The 13449-nt window shown below is 41.8% G+C and overlaps 1 protein-coding gene across 1 annotated transcript in view; it reads left to right on the top strand.

The window, feature by feature from the left end:
• Window positions 1–13449, top strand: part of PIK3R4 (phosphoinositide-3-kinase regulatory subunit 4) — an 86128-nt gene that overhangs the window by 57960 nt on the left and 14719 nt on the right. The window contains exons 17-18 of the mRNA XM_088462797.1: window positions 5385–5485; window positions 7038–7126. Of these exons, the coding sequence (XP_088318923.1) occupies window positions 5385–5485; window positions 7038–7126 (190 nt within the window). The remainder of the gene's footprint in view (window positions 1–5384; window positions 5486–7037; window positions 7127–13449) is intronic.

The raw sequence follows: 13449 nt of genomic DNA, 5'->3' as shown, positions 1-13449 counted from the left end.
CATAGATCACTGGAGATAAATCCGACAAGCATTTTTTAATTATTAGGACAGCACGATTTATGTCATTGTTGCAGCCTGTGTCAGTGATGGACCCTCCCACACTTTGTGTCAGTTCTAGGGATTGTTACTGTGTCATTAATAGGAATACTATAGGGAGATAAAACAACTAAATAATGGACACAATTAAACTATCAGGGACACTCTGCAATTAATCTGTACGCAACAGCTATTTACAACTTAGAGGAGATACAGTTGCAAATATTATGAAAACTCTCTATATATTTTCAAATCACCACAGCTGCAAAACTACTCTTATTGCACTTACTGTTTTGTATGTAAGAAACCTAAAAATACTCATCTAAAAAGTGAAAGTTATACTGACACCTAGGGGATCACTATTTAGTAGCCCATCTCCTCTACATACATTTAGGAGCTGTTGCAGTGTTGCACGCAAGTTGGCTGCATAATTGCGTATTTTGGCCCTGTGCTTGTGAGAGTAGCCATCATCACTATCGGCGTGCTTGCTTTTACACATACCCTATATTTTGTGCAGTAGATCAGATCTCTGCGTATGCTCAGCTTTGAATAGCCCACATTTCTGACTATATGCCGGCAACGCACCCTCAGACCACTTCTCCTGTGTGCGAGCACCCAGTTGCCACAAATGGAGTTGTGGCCAAGATGCGTACGATTTTGAATGTACTTTGTGCTTCTCCTTACTTTATGTTCATCTACTTCTTACTAACCACTAGGACATCTAACACTTGGTGCCTATGCTTTGTTGCTTAATTGGGTGTTATGGCCACCTATGTATCAAATGTATCCATGTCCTTGTCCTTCATTGTATTGTATTTTACTGTAAGTCACTTTTTGGTTATGTACCTTGTAAGGCGCTGCGGAACACTTGTGGCACCATATAAATAAACAATAATAATAATACATGTTTGTGGGTGTGCAAATGTGTTGGTACCCTTACAGCTCATTGAAACAGTGATTCATTCCTCAGAAAACGTAATGAAATGAACTGCTATTGTTTCATGTATACCTTCATACCTTTGCTGTGTCATAGAATAAAGCAAAGAAACTGGAAAGAGATAAATTATTGCTTATTCTCCAAAGATACAGTGCACCGGAAAGTATTTACAACGCTTCACTTTTTCCACATTTTGTTATGTTACAGCCTAATTCCAAAATGGAATAAATTAATTTTTGTCCTCAAAATTCTACACACAATACCCCATAATGACAATGTGTAAAGTTTTTTTTGGAGATTTTTGCAAATTTAATTAAAAAAAAAAAAACTAAGAAATCACATGTACATAAGTATTCACAGCCTTTGCTCAATACTTTGTTGATGCACCTTTGGCAGCAATTACGGCCTCAAGTCTTTTTGAATATGATCTCACAAGCTTGGCACACCTATCTTTGGGCAGTTTTGCCCATTCCTCTTTGCAGCACCTCTCAAGCTCCATCAGGTTGGATGGGAAGCGTCAGTGCACAGCCATTTTCAGATCTCTCCAGAGATGTTCAATCGGATTCAAGTCTGGGCTCCGGCAGGGCCACTCAAGGACATTCATAGAGTTGTCATGAAGCCACTCCTTTGATATCTTGGCTGTGTGCTTAGGATCGTTGTCCTGCTGAAAGATGATCCGCATCGCCCCAGTCTGAGGTCAAGAGCACTCTGGAGCAGGTTTTCATCCAGGATGTCTCTGTACATTGCTGCCTTCATCTTTCCCTCTATCCTGACTAGTCTCCCAGTTCCTGCCGCTGACAAACATGATGCTGCCACCACCATGCTTCACTGTAGGGATGGTATTGGCCTGGTGATGAGCGGTGCCTGGTTTCCTCCAAACATAACGCCTGGCATTCACGCCAAAGCGTTCAATCATTGTCTCTCATGGTCTGAGAGTCCTTCAGGTGCATTTTGGCAAACTCCAGGCAGGCTGCCATGTGCTTTTTACTAAGGAGTGGCTTCCGTCTGGCCACTCTACCATACAGGCCTGATTGGTGGATTGCTGCAGAGATGCTAGTTCTTCTGGAAGGTTCTCCTCTCTCCACAGAGGAATGCTGTAGCTCTGACAGAGTGACCATCAGGTTTTTGGTCACCTCCCTGACCTGGGCTCTTCTCCCATGATCGCTCAGTTTAGCCGGCCAACTCTAGGAAGAGTCCTGGTGGTTCCAAACTTCTTCCATTTACGGATGATGGAGGCCACTGTTCTTATTGGGACCTTCAAAGTAGCAGATATTTTTCCGTACTCTTCCCCAGATTTGTGCCTCCAGACAATCCTGTCTCTGAGGTCTACAGACAATTCCTTGGACTTCATGCTTGGTTTCTGCTCTGACATACACTGTCAAGTATGGGACCTTATATAGACAGGTGTATGACTTTCAAAATCATGTCCAATCAACTGAATTTACCACAGGTGAACTCCAATTAAGCTGTAGGAACATCTCAAGGATGATCAGTGGAAACAGGATGCACCTGAGCTCAATTTTCAAGGCCGTGAATACTTCGGTACATGTGATTTCTTAGTGAGTTTTTGTTTTGTTTTTTATTAAATTTGCAAAAATCTCAATAAAACCTTTTACACGTTGTCATTATGGCATATTGTGTGTAGAATTTTGAGGATAAAAAATTATTTATTCCATTTTGGAAGAAGGCTGTAACATAACAAAATGTGAAAAAAGTGAAGCGTTGTGAATACTTTACGGATGCATTGTATTCTAAAATGGCATGAACAGATTTGTTGGCACTCCTTAGAAAAGTCAATCATTGAATTATATTGATAATTCAAACAAATTGCTTTCTTACATTAACACCACCATTGTCTTGAATCTGCTAATCAGTCATTCAGCTTATTTAAATGGAGAACAGTAATATGTCTGCTGTTTGGCATCATTGTGTGCACCACACTGATCATGGACCAGAGAAAGCAAAGGAAAGCATTGTCTAAGGAGATCAGAAAGAAAATAATAGACAAGCATGGTAAAGGCTATAAGACCATCTCCAAGCAGCTTGATGTTCCTTATATTTATTAAGAAGTTTAACATCCATGAGACTGTAGCCATCCTCCCTAGACATAGCCGCCAGAGGAAAATTTACTGCATATTAAACAGAAGGATCGTGAGAATGGGAGAAAAAGAGCCAAGGAAAACCTTCAAAGAGATACTGTACAAGCTGAACTTCAGGCTCAAGGTAAGTCCGTATCTGATCGCACCATCCAACGCACTTTTGAAAAAACAACATATAAAAGCTAGACTGGAATTTGATAAAATGCATATTGACAAGCCACTATGCGTCTGGGAGGTATGCAGACGGTCTAAATCTCGACTGTCTAATCCCGGCAAGGGTCTAATGACAGGCGTCGAAATCCCGACGCCTGTCATTTTACCTATGCCTGCACCCGGCATCCCGATCGAAGGCAAGCCGGGTGCGGACAGCTGCGGTGGGGAAGGTTAGGGGCCCCCGGGGGGGGACTAGGGTTAGGCAGCCCCCTGGGAGACTTAGGTTTAGGCAGCGGGGAAGGGGTGGTTAGGGTTAGACACTTGGGGGGAGGTTAGGGTTAGGCACCCCTAAGGGAGGGTTGGGGGGGGGGTTTAGGTTCGTTTATACTTACCTTTAGTGCAGTCGGGATATTCACCTCTGCCGGGCTTCCGCTGTTGGGATTTTAACCGTGCGGCCGGCGGTAAATCATACCGATCCCGTCTGAGAGAATGTCCTTTTGGATAGGTGAGTCAAAACTGGAGTTTTTTGGCATGTCACATCAGCTCTATGTTCACAGATGAAAAATGTAAGCTTTCAAAGAAAAGATTACCATACCTACTGTGAAACATGCAGGAGGCTCACTAATGTTTTGGGTCTGCTTTGCTGCATCTGGCGTGGGGTGCCGGGAATCTGTGCAGTGCACAGTGATATCTCATGACAGGGGCGTAACTATACCTACAGGGGCCCCATAGCAAAAAATTTTATGGGCCCCCCTGTCAACCCGCGGCCCCCAATCTCGTCCCGCTCTTGCCCCCCCCCTGTTCTGAGGCCCCCCGCACCCGGCACCCCGGCTTACCTGATCCATGGTCGCGCTGGGCAGGGCAGACCCACCTTCCATCCCGGTCGGCTCCATCTCACTGACTGATGTTGGGAGGAGGTGGCCACACCTTCTCCCAGTATCAGCCAATGGGGAGAGCCGGAGCTGACTGGGAAGACGCGACCACGGAGCGGGGGGGCACGCAACCAAGGATCAGGTAAGTGCAGTAGAGGGGAGTGAGGAGACTGATAGGGGAGTGCGGAGGGAAGGGAAGCGGACAGCGGCCTGGCACCATAGGTGCAGGGGAAAGGCCGGGCCCCGGGTTGGTCCGGGCCCCATAACAGCCGCACCCCCTGCACCCACGGTAGTTACGCCACTGTCTCATGACTATCAAGGCATTATGGAGTGAAAAATAGCCCAGTGTCAGAAAGCTCTATCTGAGCCGCAGTTTATGGGTACTCCAACAGGATAATGACACAAAACACACAGCTAACAGCACCCAAGAATGCAGAAAAACAAAACATTGGACTCTTTTGAAGTGCCTTCTATCTGATTCCTACTGAACATCTATAGAAACATGCAGTCCGGAGTAGGCAGCCATCAAACTGGAGACAGCTGGAGCAGAGTGGACCAATCTACCTGTTGACAGGTGCAGAAGTCTTTTTGAGAGCTACAGAAAAAGCGTGATTGTTTCTAAAGGTTGGGCAACAAAATATTAGGCTAAGGGCCCCTCCATTTTTTTGTCCATGCCATTTTCATTTGTTTTATAATTTTAAAATAATTTGTTGAATCAAAAATCAATGCAAAGTCTGATTTCTATTAAATGTGGAACAAACGATAGATGCCGATTTATTTTGTCAATTTCAAGTTATTTCAGAAAAAGATATGGGTTCTTTTTTTTTTTTTTTTTTTTTTTTGGAAGGGTGCCAACAAATTTGTCCACATCTGTATGTATGCATATATATCCAGTCCCTGTGCCAACTAGCTTTAGTTGTATCTACCATAGACAAAAGTAGATACTGTAAAGAGAATAGTGAATATGATACTAACTTTTTAAAGGGACATATGGTGATTCAAGCTCTGATTTGAATCAATTTAATATCAATGTAATAATAATCTGCCAAGTCCCTTTTGTTTTCAAAGGAGTATTTAGACCGATATTTTGTGATTTAATGCACACCATTATGCAGAAAGGTGACAGTCAGTAGTGGTTTTGTAAGTAAGTATTGGACTATATGGTGTCATGTTTTACTGAAGAACATAACGTTAATAGTAAACCTTCCTTACAGGTATGGGTAATTGGTGTTCTGTTTGTGGGTCATGCTGACTACTAATTGCCATTATCTCTCATCACACCAATAGCTGTCCAAGGCAACAATGAAGTCTCTATGTGGGACATGGAGACTGGAGACAGACGATTTACTTTATGGGCCAGCAATGCACCTCCCCTCTCAGAAATGCAGGTATATCTCCTCTGCACTATGCAGCGATCACGCTATTGGTGTAATGCAGGACGGCACTATGTCATGTTCTGTTTTCTCTTTTAATGAGTTGCATCATTATATCAATGTGGACATAGTTTTTTGTTGTAGTTAAACCGTAACTATAGCACTATGGGCCCTATGTACTAAGCCTTGGAGAAATATAAAGTGGATGGAGATAAAGTACCAGCCAATCCACACATTTTCAAGCACATTATGTATAGTGACAGGAGCTGATTGGTTAGTACTTTATCTCCTTCCACTTTAGCTCTCTCCATGGCTTAGTACGTAGACCCCTATGTTCCTTTCATTGAATGATGATACAGGCAATTTTAGAGGAGAGCAAACCAAATAACATTATTTATGTTTTAATCAACCATTTATTATATTCTTCTTAACAAGCAGCAATTGTGTGTGTGTGTGTGGTAAATATCTATTTGCAGCTTTGTCTTCTAGTCAAGTACAGTTATCCTCTGCTTTATTCTTATATTATATGTCAGGTCAAAAAAACTAATTTTCAAAAGGTCTACAACGAAGTAGAAATGGTGATGGTACATGATGCATGCAGTGATATGCCCCGTTCAAGATTTCCACTCCACCTCTGTTAGAAAATAAAGTATTGCTGAGAACCTCATTCATCTCAAAAAATCATAGCTTACTGCCAACTTCTTGAGATTCATGAAAAAAAAATCAAATAGCAAGATAATATGCCTTTACAATTCCAGTGCCATCACTAACTGCGCCCTGTGCTTTAATTAGGCAATCTATATAGAGCATTTCTGTTACCTACAGTAATGTTAGAGGGCTGGCATGCTCCTTAGTAATCTTTATTCCTATGTTTGCTCTATTTGTAGCTGGATTTACATCTTGAATATAAACTAAAATGTTCCTGGAATATATATTTTCTCTACATCTTGAGTAAAGTACATTTATGTGGCATTGAAATAACTGTCACAAGTACCCTCTTATACTTGGAAGGATTTGAGTATATTTCTCAGATTTAGCTGGTTGCCAATTTTTCTTAATATTACAATTTGTAAGAAGCAAAAAATGTGCTATTCTTCTTAGCATTTCTGTCAATTTCTTCTAATTAATAGTAGTGTTACCCATCTTAGGAGGTTGTATGCCTTTTTGGTTGCGCGCATCCAAGGTGGTAATTCGCTATATAACCAAGGACCCCACCATTACATTATACAAGTGCAAGGAAACATTATGAGCCCATCAGACAAAGGGGAGCAGCAGCATTAGTGGACTATCATCCATCTTACATTTTCACCCGCAACCTGCCGGGAAAGTGAGCCGCTGCTATGACAGAAGGTGTGCATGGTGTGCAGGACCTGTCCAAGCAGGGACCTTATGTTTCTGACAGGTCAGATAGATAGTGCAGGGGAGCAAAGGGAATGATAAGACCTAGTTTACATGGATGCTTCCTTTATTGAGACGGAACCATTATACTCCAAATTTTGGCACATATTTTGTATTCTCTTATTATAAAAAGTCAGGCACTAGTTTCTTACGCTTCTTTTTCTAACAGCCCTCACCACACAGTGTTCATGGGATTTACTGTAGTCCAGCAGATGGGAACCCCATATTATTGACCGCAGGATCAGACATGAAAATAAGGTACCTTTCATTTCTGTGAACAATTTCTCAATTTGGCATCTTTTTATATAGAAATATTATTTGTCCCTATAATCGTGTAACCTGTGTTGATTCTATATCATGTGAACCAATTGGCATAAGCCACAGTAGGTTTGGTTGTGTTTCCTATACTCCATATTATAATAGTGCAGTAACTTCAATTCTGTTAGTGAAACTTAGTTAGTCTTCAGCACCCCCGGGAGGACTTCGGGTTAGGCACCCCACAGGGAGGATTAGGGTTAGTCTAGAGGAAGAGGAGGTTAGGGTTAGGCACATCCCGGGGAGGGTTAGGTTTAGAGTAGGGATGTGCAGGCTCGGATAGGTTCGAGTTTGCACGTGGAGTTCGGATTTTTCCCTCCAAAAAAACGGAACTCAGAACGAGGCAAAACGTCATCTTACATGGACGAACATCATCATTCCTGGACAAAAGACCAGGAATGATGATGTTCGTCCATGTAAGATGACGTTTTGCCTCGTTCTGAGTTCCGTATTTTTGGAGGGAAAAATCCGAACTCCACGTGCAAACTCGAACCTATCCGAGCCTGCACATCCCTAGTTTAGAGTGCGGGAAGGGGGAGGTTAGGGTTAGGCACCACTAAGGGAGGGTTAAGGGGTGAGAGGGGAGGGTTAGGGTACTTACCAGCTCCAGTCGGGATCCTGGCGGTTCGGGCTTCCAGCGTCGGTATTTAGTCCACCGGCAATTCGTCCGGTGGCATTGCATACCAATTCCCCTTACAATCGCATGGTTGCCACCCAAAAAACCCCATTCTAAGGAAAGTGTGGTCCGTTTCCATCAGTTAGTGTAAACCAGTTCCAGCGCATGCAAAGTTCCCAAATTTTCCACATGCACATTATGCTTAAGTTCATGAGTTACATCTATATCTGCGGATACATCTGACTCAGAATGAGGCCCTGAATCTGTAACATGCAGTCCATAAAAATACTCATAAATGGTGCAGCTGATGTCCTTCTCAAACACGTCTTCCTCTACTCTATGGGGTTCAACAAAAGTCTTAGACACATTTACGTAGAGGCGCTAAATGGTTATGCAAAAGATTATTGGGCTCACTAATGGTGCACACACACTGGGCGATTAAAGTGGACGACTGAACAATAACGTTATCGTTCAGTGGTCCACTTTATCGTCCATTTTTAACACAAAAACGATGAACGATAATGACAACGCGCGTTCCCGCGGGTCGTTCGTCATCATCGTTCATCGGGTTAACATGCAGGCCAACGTGACGTTGTCGTCAGGTTGCTGCATGTTATGGAATGAGGGAGAGAGCCCGGCGCTGAACGATATCGCTAATGATATCGATCAGCGGGTGTGCTCAATGTCATGAACGACATTAAGCACACCCTGCCGGGGACACACTAGACGATATCGCTCAGGGAGCATATCGTCTATTGTGTACGCACCATAAGAGACGTTTGAGTCAAATAGCTGTAAAAAAAAATATTTATTTTAGAGCAATTCATACCATAAAACTACCAGTCACTAGTAAATAAACAAACATACAAATGTGATTGTGATAACTGATAACATATATAGCAGTATCTCAGAGGTAGATCAGCGTTCTCATATGTACACATAAAGCATGCAAATCCATTAACAGAGCATATGTCTTACTATATAATATGGGGATCAGTGTACACATAAAGCATGCAAATCCATTAACAGCAGTATATGTCTTACTATATAACATGGGGATCAGTGTACACATAAGGCATGCAAATCCATTAACAGCAGTATATGTCTCACTATACAATATGGGGATCAGTGTACACATAAAGCATGCAAATGCAATAACAGCAGCATATGTCTCACTATATAATATGGGGATCAGCATACACATAAAGCATGCAAATCCATTAACAGCAGCATATGTCTCGCTTATATAATATGGGGATCAGTGTACACATAAAGCATGCAAATCCATTACAGCAGCATATATATTTCTCGTTATATAATATGGGGATCAGTGTACACATAAAGCATGCAAATCCATTAACAGCAGTATATGTCTCACTATATAATATGGGGATCAGTGTACACATAAAGCATGCAAATCCATTAACAGAGCATATGTCTCACTATATAATATGGGGATCAGTGTACACATAAAGCATGCAAATCCATTAACAGCAGCATATGTCTCACTATATAATATGGGGATCAGTGTACACATAAAGCATGCAAATCCATTAACAGAGCATATGTCTTACTATATAATATGGGGATCAGCATACACATAAAGCATGCAAATCCATTAACAGCAGCATATGTCTCGCTTATATAATATGGGGATCAGTGTACACATAAAGCATGCAAATCCATTAACAGCAGTATATGTCTTACTATATAATATGGGGATCAGTGTACACATAAGGCATGCAAATCCATTAACAGCAGTATATGTCTTACTATATAATATGGGGATCAGTGTACACATAAGGCATGCAAATCCATTAACAGCAGTATATGTCTCACTATACAATATGGGGATCAGTGTACACACAAAGCATGCAAATGCAATAACAGCAGCATATGTCTCACTATATAATATGGGGATCAGCATACACATAAAGCATGCAAATCCATTAACAGCAGCATATGTCTCGCTTATATAATATGGGGATCAGTGTACACATAAAGCATGCAAATGCAATAACAGCAGTATATGTCTCACTATATAATATGGGGATCAGTGTACACATAAAGCATGCAAATCCATTAACAGCAGTATATGTCTTACTATATAATATGGGGATCAGTGTACACATAAGGCATGCAAATCCATTAACAGCAGTATATGTCTCACTATATAATATGGGGATCAGTGTACACATAAAGCATGCAAATCCATTAACAGAGCATATGTCTCACTATATAATATGGGGATCAGTGTACACATAAAGCATGCAAATCCATTAACAGCAGCATATGTCTCACAATATAGTATGGGGATCAGTGTACACATAATGCATGCAAATCCATTAACAGAGCATATGTCTCACTATATAATATGGGGAACAGCATACACATAAAGCATGCAAATCCATTAACAGAGCATTTGTCTCACTATATAATATGGGGATCAGTGTACACATAAAGCATGCACATCCATTAACAGCAGCATATGTCTCGCTATATAATATGCGGATTAGCATACACATAAAGCATGCAAATGCAATAACAGCAGCATACAGTCAGGTGCATCAATATTGGGACATTGACAACATTTTCAGATTTTGGCCTCTATTCACCACCACAATGGCTTTGAAGTGAAACAAACAAGATGTGCTTTAACTGCAGAGTTTCAGATTTAATTTGAGGGTAATTACATCCAAATCAGGTGAATGGTGTAGGAATTACAACGGTTTCTATATGTGCCTCCCACTTTTTAAGGGTCCAAAAGTAATGGGACTATCAACTCAAAAGCTATTTCATGGACAGGTGTGAGGTATTCCCTCATTATTTCATTATCAATTAAGCAGGTAAAAGGTCTGTAGTTGATTCTAGGTGTGACATTTGCATTTGGAATCAGTTGCTGTCGACTCTCAATATGAGATCCAAAGAGCTGTCACTATCAGTAAAGCAAGCCATCATTAGGCTGAAAAATAAAAAAAAACCCATCAGAGAGATAGCAAAAACATTAGGTGTGGCCAAATCAACTATTTGGAACATTCTTAAAAAGAAAGAACGCACCGGAGAGCTCAGCAAAACCAAAAGACCCGGAAGACCACGGAAAACAACTGTGGTGGATGACAGAAGAATTATTTCCCTGGTGAAGAAAAACCCCTTCAAAACAGTTGGCCAAATCAAGAACACTCTCCAGGAGGTAGGTGTATATGTGTCAAAGTCAACAATCAAGAGAAGGCTTCACAAGAGTGAATATAGAGGGTTCACCACAAGATGTAAACCATTGGTGAGCCACAAAAACAGGAAGACCAGATTAGAGTTTGCCAAACAACATCTAAAAAAGGCATTACAGTTCTGGAACAACATCCTATGGACAGATGAGACAAAGATCAACTTGTACCAGAGTGATGGGAATAGAAGAGTATGGAGAAGGAAAGGAACTGCTCATGATCCAACACATACCACCTCATCAGTGAAGCATGGTGGTGGTAATGGCATGGGCATGTATGGCTGCCAATGGAACTGGTTCCCTTGTATTTATTGATGATGTGACTGCTGACAAAAGCAGCAGAATGAATTCTGAAGTGTTTCGGGCAATATTATATGCTCATATTCAGTCAAATGCTTCAGAACTCATTGGACGGCACTTCACAGTGCAGATGGACAATGACCCAAAGCAACCAAAGAGTTTTTTAAGGCTAAAAAGTGAAATGTTATGCAATGGCCAAGTCAAGCCCCTGACCTAAATCCGATTGATCATGCATTTCACTTGATGAAGAAAAAACTGAAGGGAAAATGCCCCAAGAACAAGCATGAACTGAAGACATTTGCAGTAGAGGCCTGGCAGAGCATCACCAGGGATGAAACCCAGCATCTGGTGACGTCTATGCATTCCAGACTTCAGGCTGTAATTGCCTGCAAAGGATTTGCAACACAGTATTAAAAAGTGAAAGTTAGATTTAGGATTGTTTAGTTTTTCTCATTACTTTTGGCCCCTTAAAAAGTGGGAGGCACATATAGAAACCGTTGTAATTCCTACACCGTTCACCTGATTTGGATGTAATTACCCTCATCTTGTTTGTTTAATTTCAAAGCCATTGTGGTGGTGAATAGAGGCCAAAATATGAAAATTCTGTCAATGTCCCAATATTTATGCACCTGACTGTATGTCTCGCTATATAATATGCGGATTCCGGCGCCGGTATTGTGATCGCCAGGATAATAACTACATCCCGTAAAGCAGCACCAAGTCTTTACTCACAGTCAGGAAAGTTAAGCAACATTAGCAGTGTTTTGTAAATAATCTACACTCCATTTCACAGGCTATTATTCAGTGAGAAAATATAGAATGTACAAAACACAGTCCCAAAAGACTTGTCTTTATGCTCTTTTAAGTCTGATTATGCTCATTAATTGTTGGAATATAGGGCCTGATTCAGACCCGCTTGCGAGCGCTATGCGCTCGCAAGCAGGTCGATGGTGGCCCAGTGCGCATGCGCACAACGGAGCCGGCTCCGTCGTTCGCATGCACGAGACCCGGATAGCGACGGGCAATCCGTCGCTCCGTGTCTCGTACCAAAGGGGGCGTGCTGTCGATGTTGAGTGACAGCACGCCCCCTTTGGTGGGCGGGCCGGGGGAGTGGCTGCCCAAATGGAGGCGTCCCCATGTGAACGCCTCCGTTTGGGGTCGGCCCCACTGACATCACGAATGATGTCAGTGGGAGAGATTTCGGCTCTGTTAGAGCCGAATCTCTCTGGGGCTTGCGGCAACGAGAGCCTACCACAAGTGTCTCGCCGCAAGCCCGATGGTCGCGATGGTCTTGTCCATCGTGACCATCTTCCTGGCCGCTCGCTATAGCTGTGGGTGGTCACCCACAGCTATGCGAGCGGCCAGGAGGCCGCTCTAAAAAACAAGAAGGCCGGCCCTGATTTAGAGTGAGCGCTCTGTCAGAGCGTCCGGCTCTGAATCAGGGCCATAGTATATAGTGTAATTTCAGACTATTGTTGTATTATTACTCTGGAAGGAATTGCGGATAGATTATTCTAATAATAACGGTGGAATCCAGCTTAGAGCTTTTTTTCCAATATAAATCTCAAATTCTGATGCATTATTTCTTCAGTGTGTGCATAATTCCCTTGATCGTACAAGGAATATTTTAGTCCCAAATATCCCATTAAGTAATTCCGTTAACTTCTCCAACTGATCAGTAATTCAGTTATGCGCATTCTTTTAAAGGAAGTCTTTTCATATGTATTTCATAAATGTTTTCATATATAAATCACCATAACAAATGCTCAAGTCAACTTGCTGCATATTGAAAAAGTATTTCAAGGAAAGAGAAAACTCTTATTGGGGGCACACTAGTAGATGGTAATCTGTCAGGCAATATATAATATTTTATAGTATGTGAATTCCTTTAAAATTAGTATTTTATTTTTGAAAATATAGATGGGAATGATATTATAAGAAATTAAATAAACTACTACTTTTAAGGAATTCACATACTACACTGAAGTGCCAAAAGTCATGGGATAGAAGACTACAATCGTGTAGGACCCCTTCTAGCACGGCGAAGTGTAGCAACTCAACATGGCATTGATTCCACAAGTGGACGGAAGACCTCCTAGAGACATGTTGACCCATGCCGCATGGATAGCT

Source organism: Taudactylus pleione, unplaced genomic scaffold (genome assembly GCF_031769625.1).
Source record: "Taudactylus pleione unplaced genomic scaffold, aTauple2 ptg000053l, whole genome shotgun sequence".
Lineage (NCBI taxonomy): Eukaryota > Metazoa > Chordata > Amphibia > Anura > Myobatrachidae > Taudactylus > Taudactylus pleione.
This window is presented reverse-complemented; position numbering and strand designations above follow the sequence as displayed.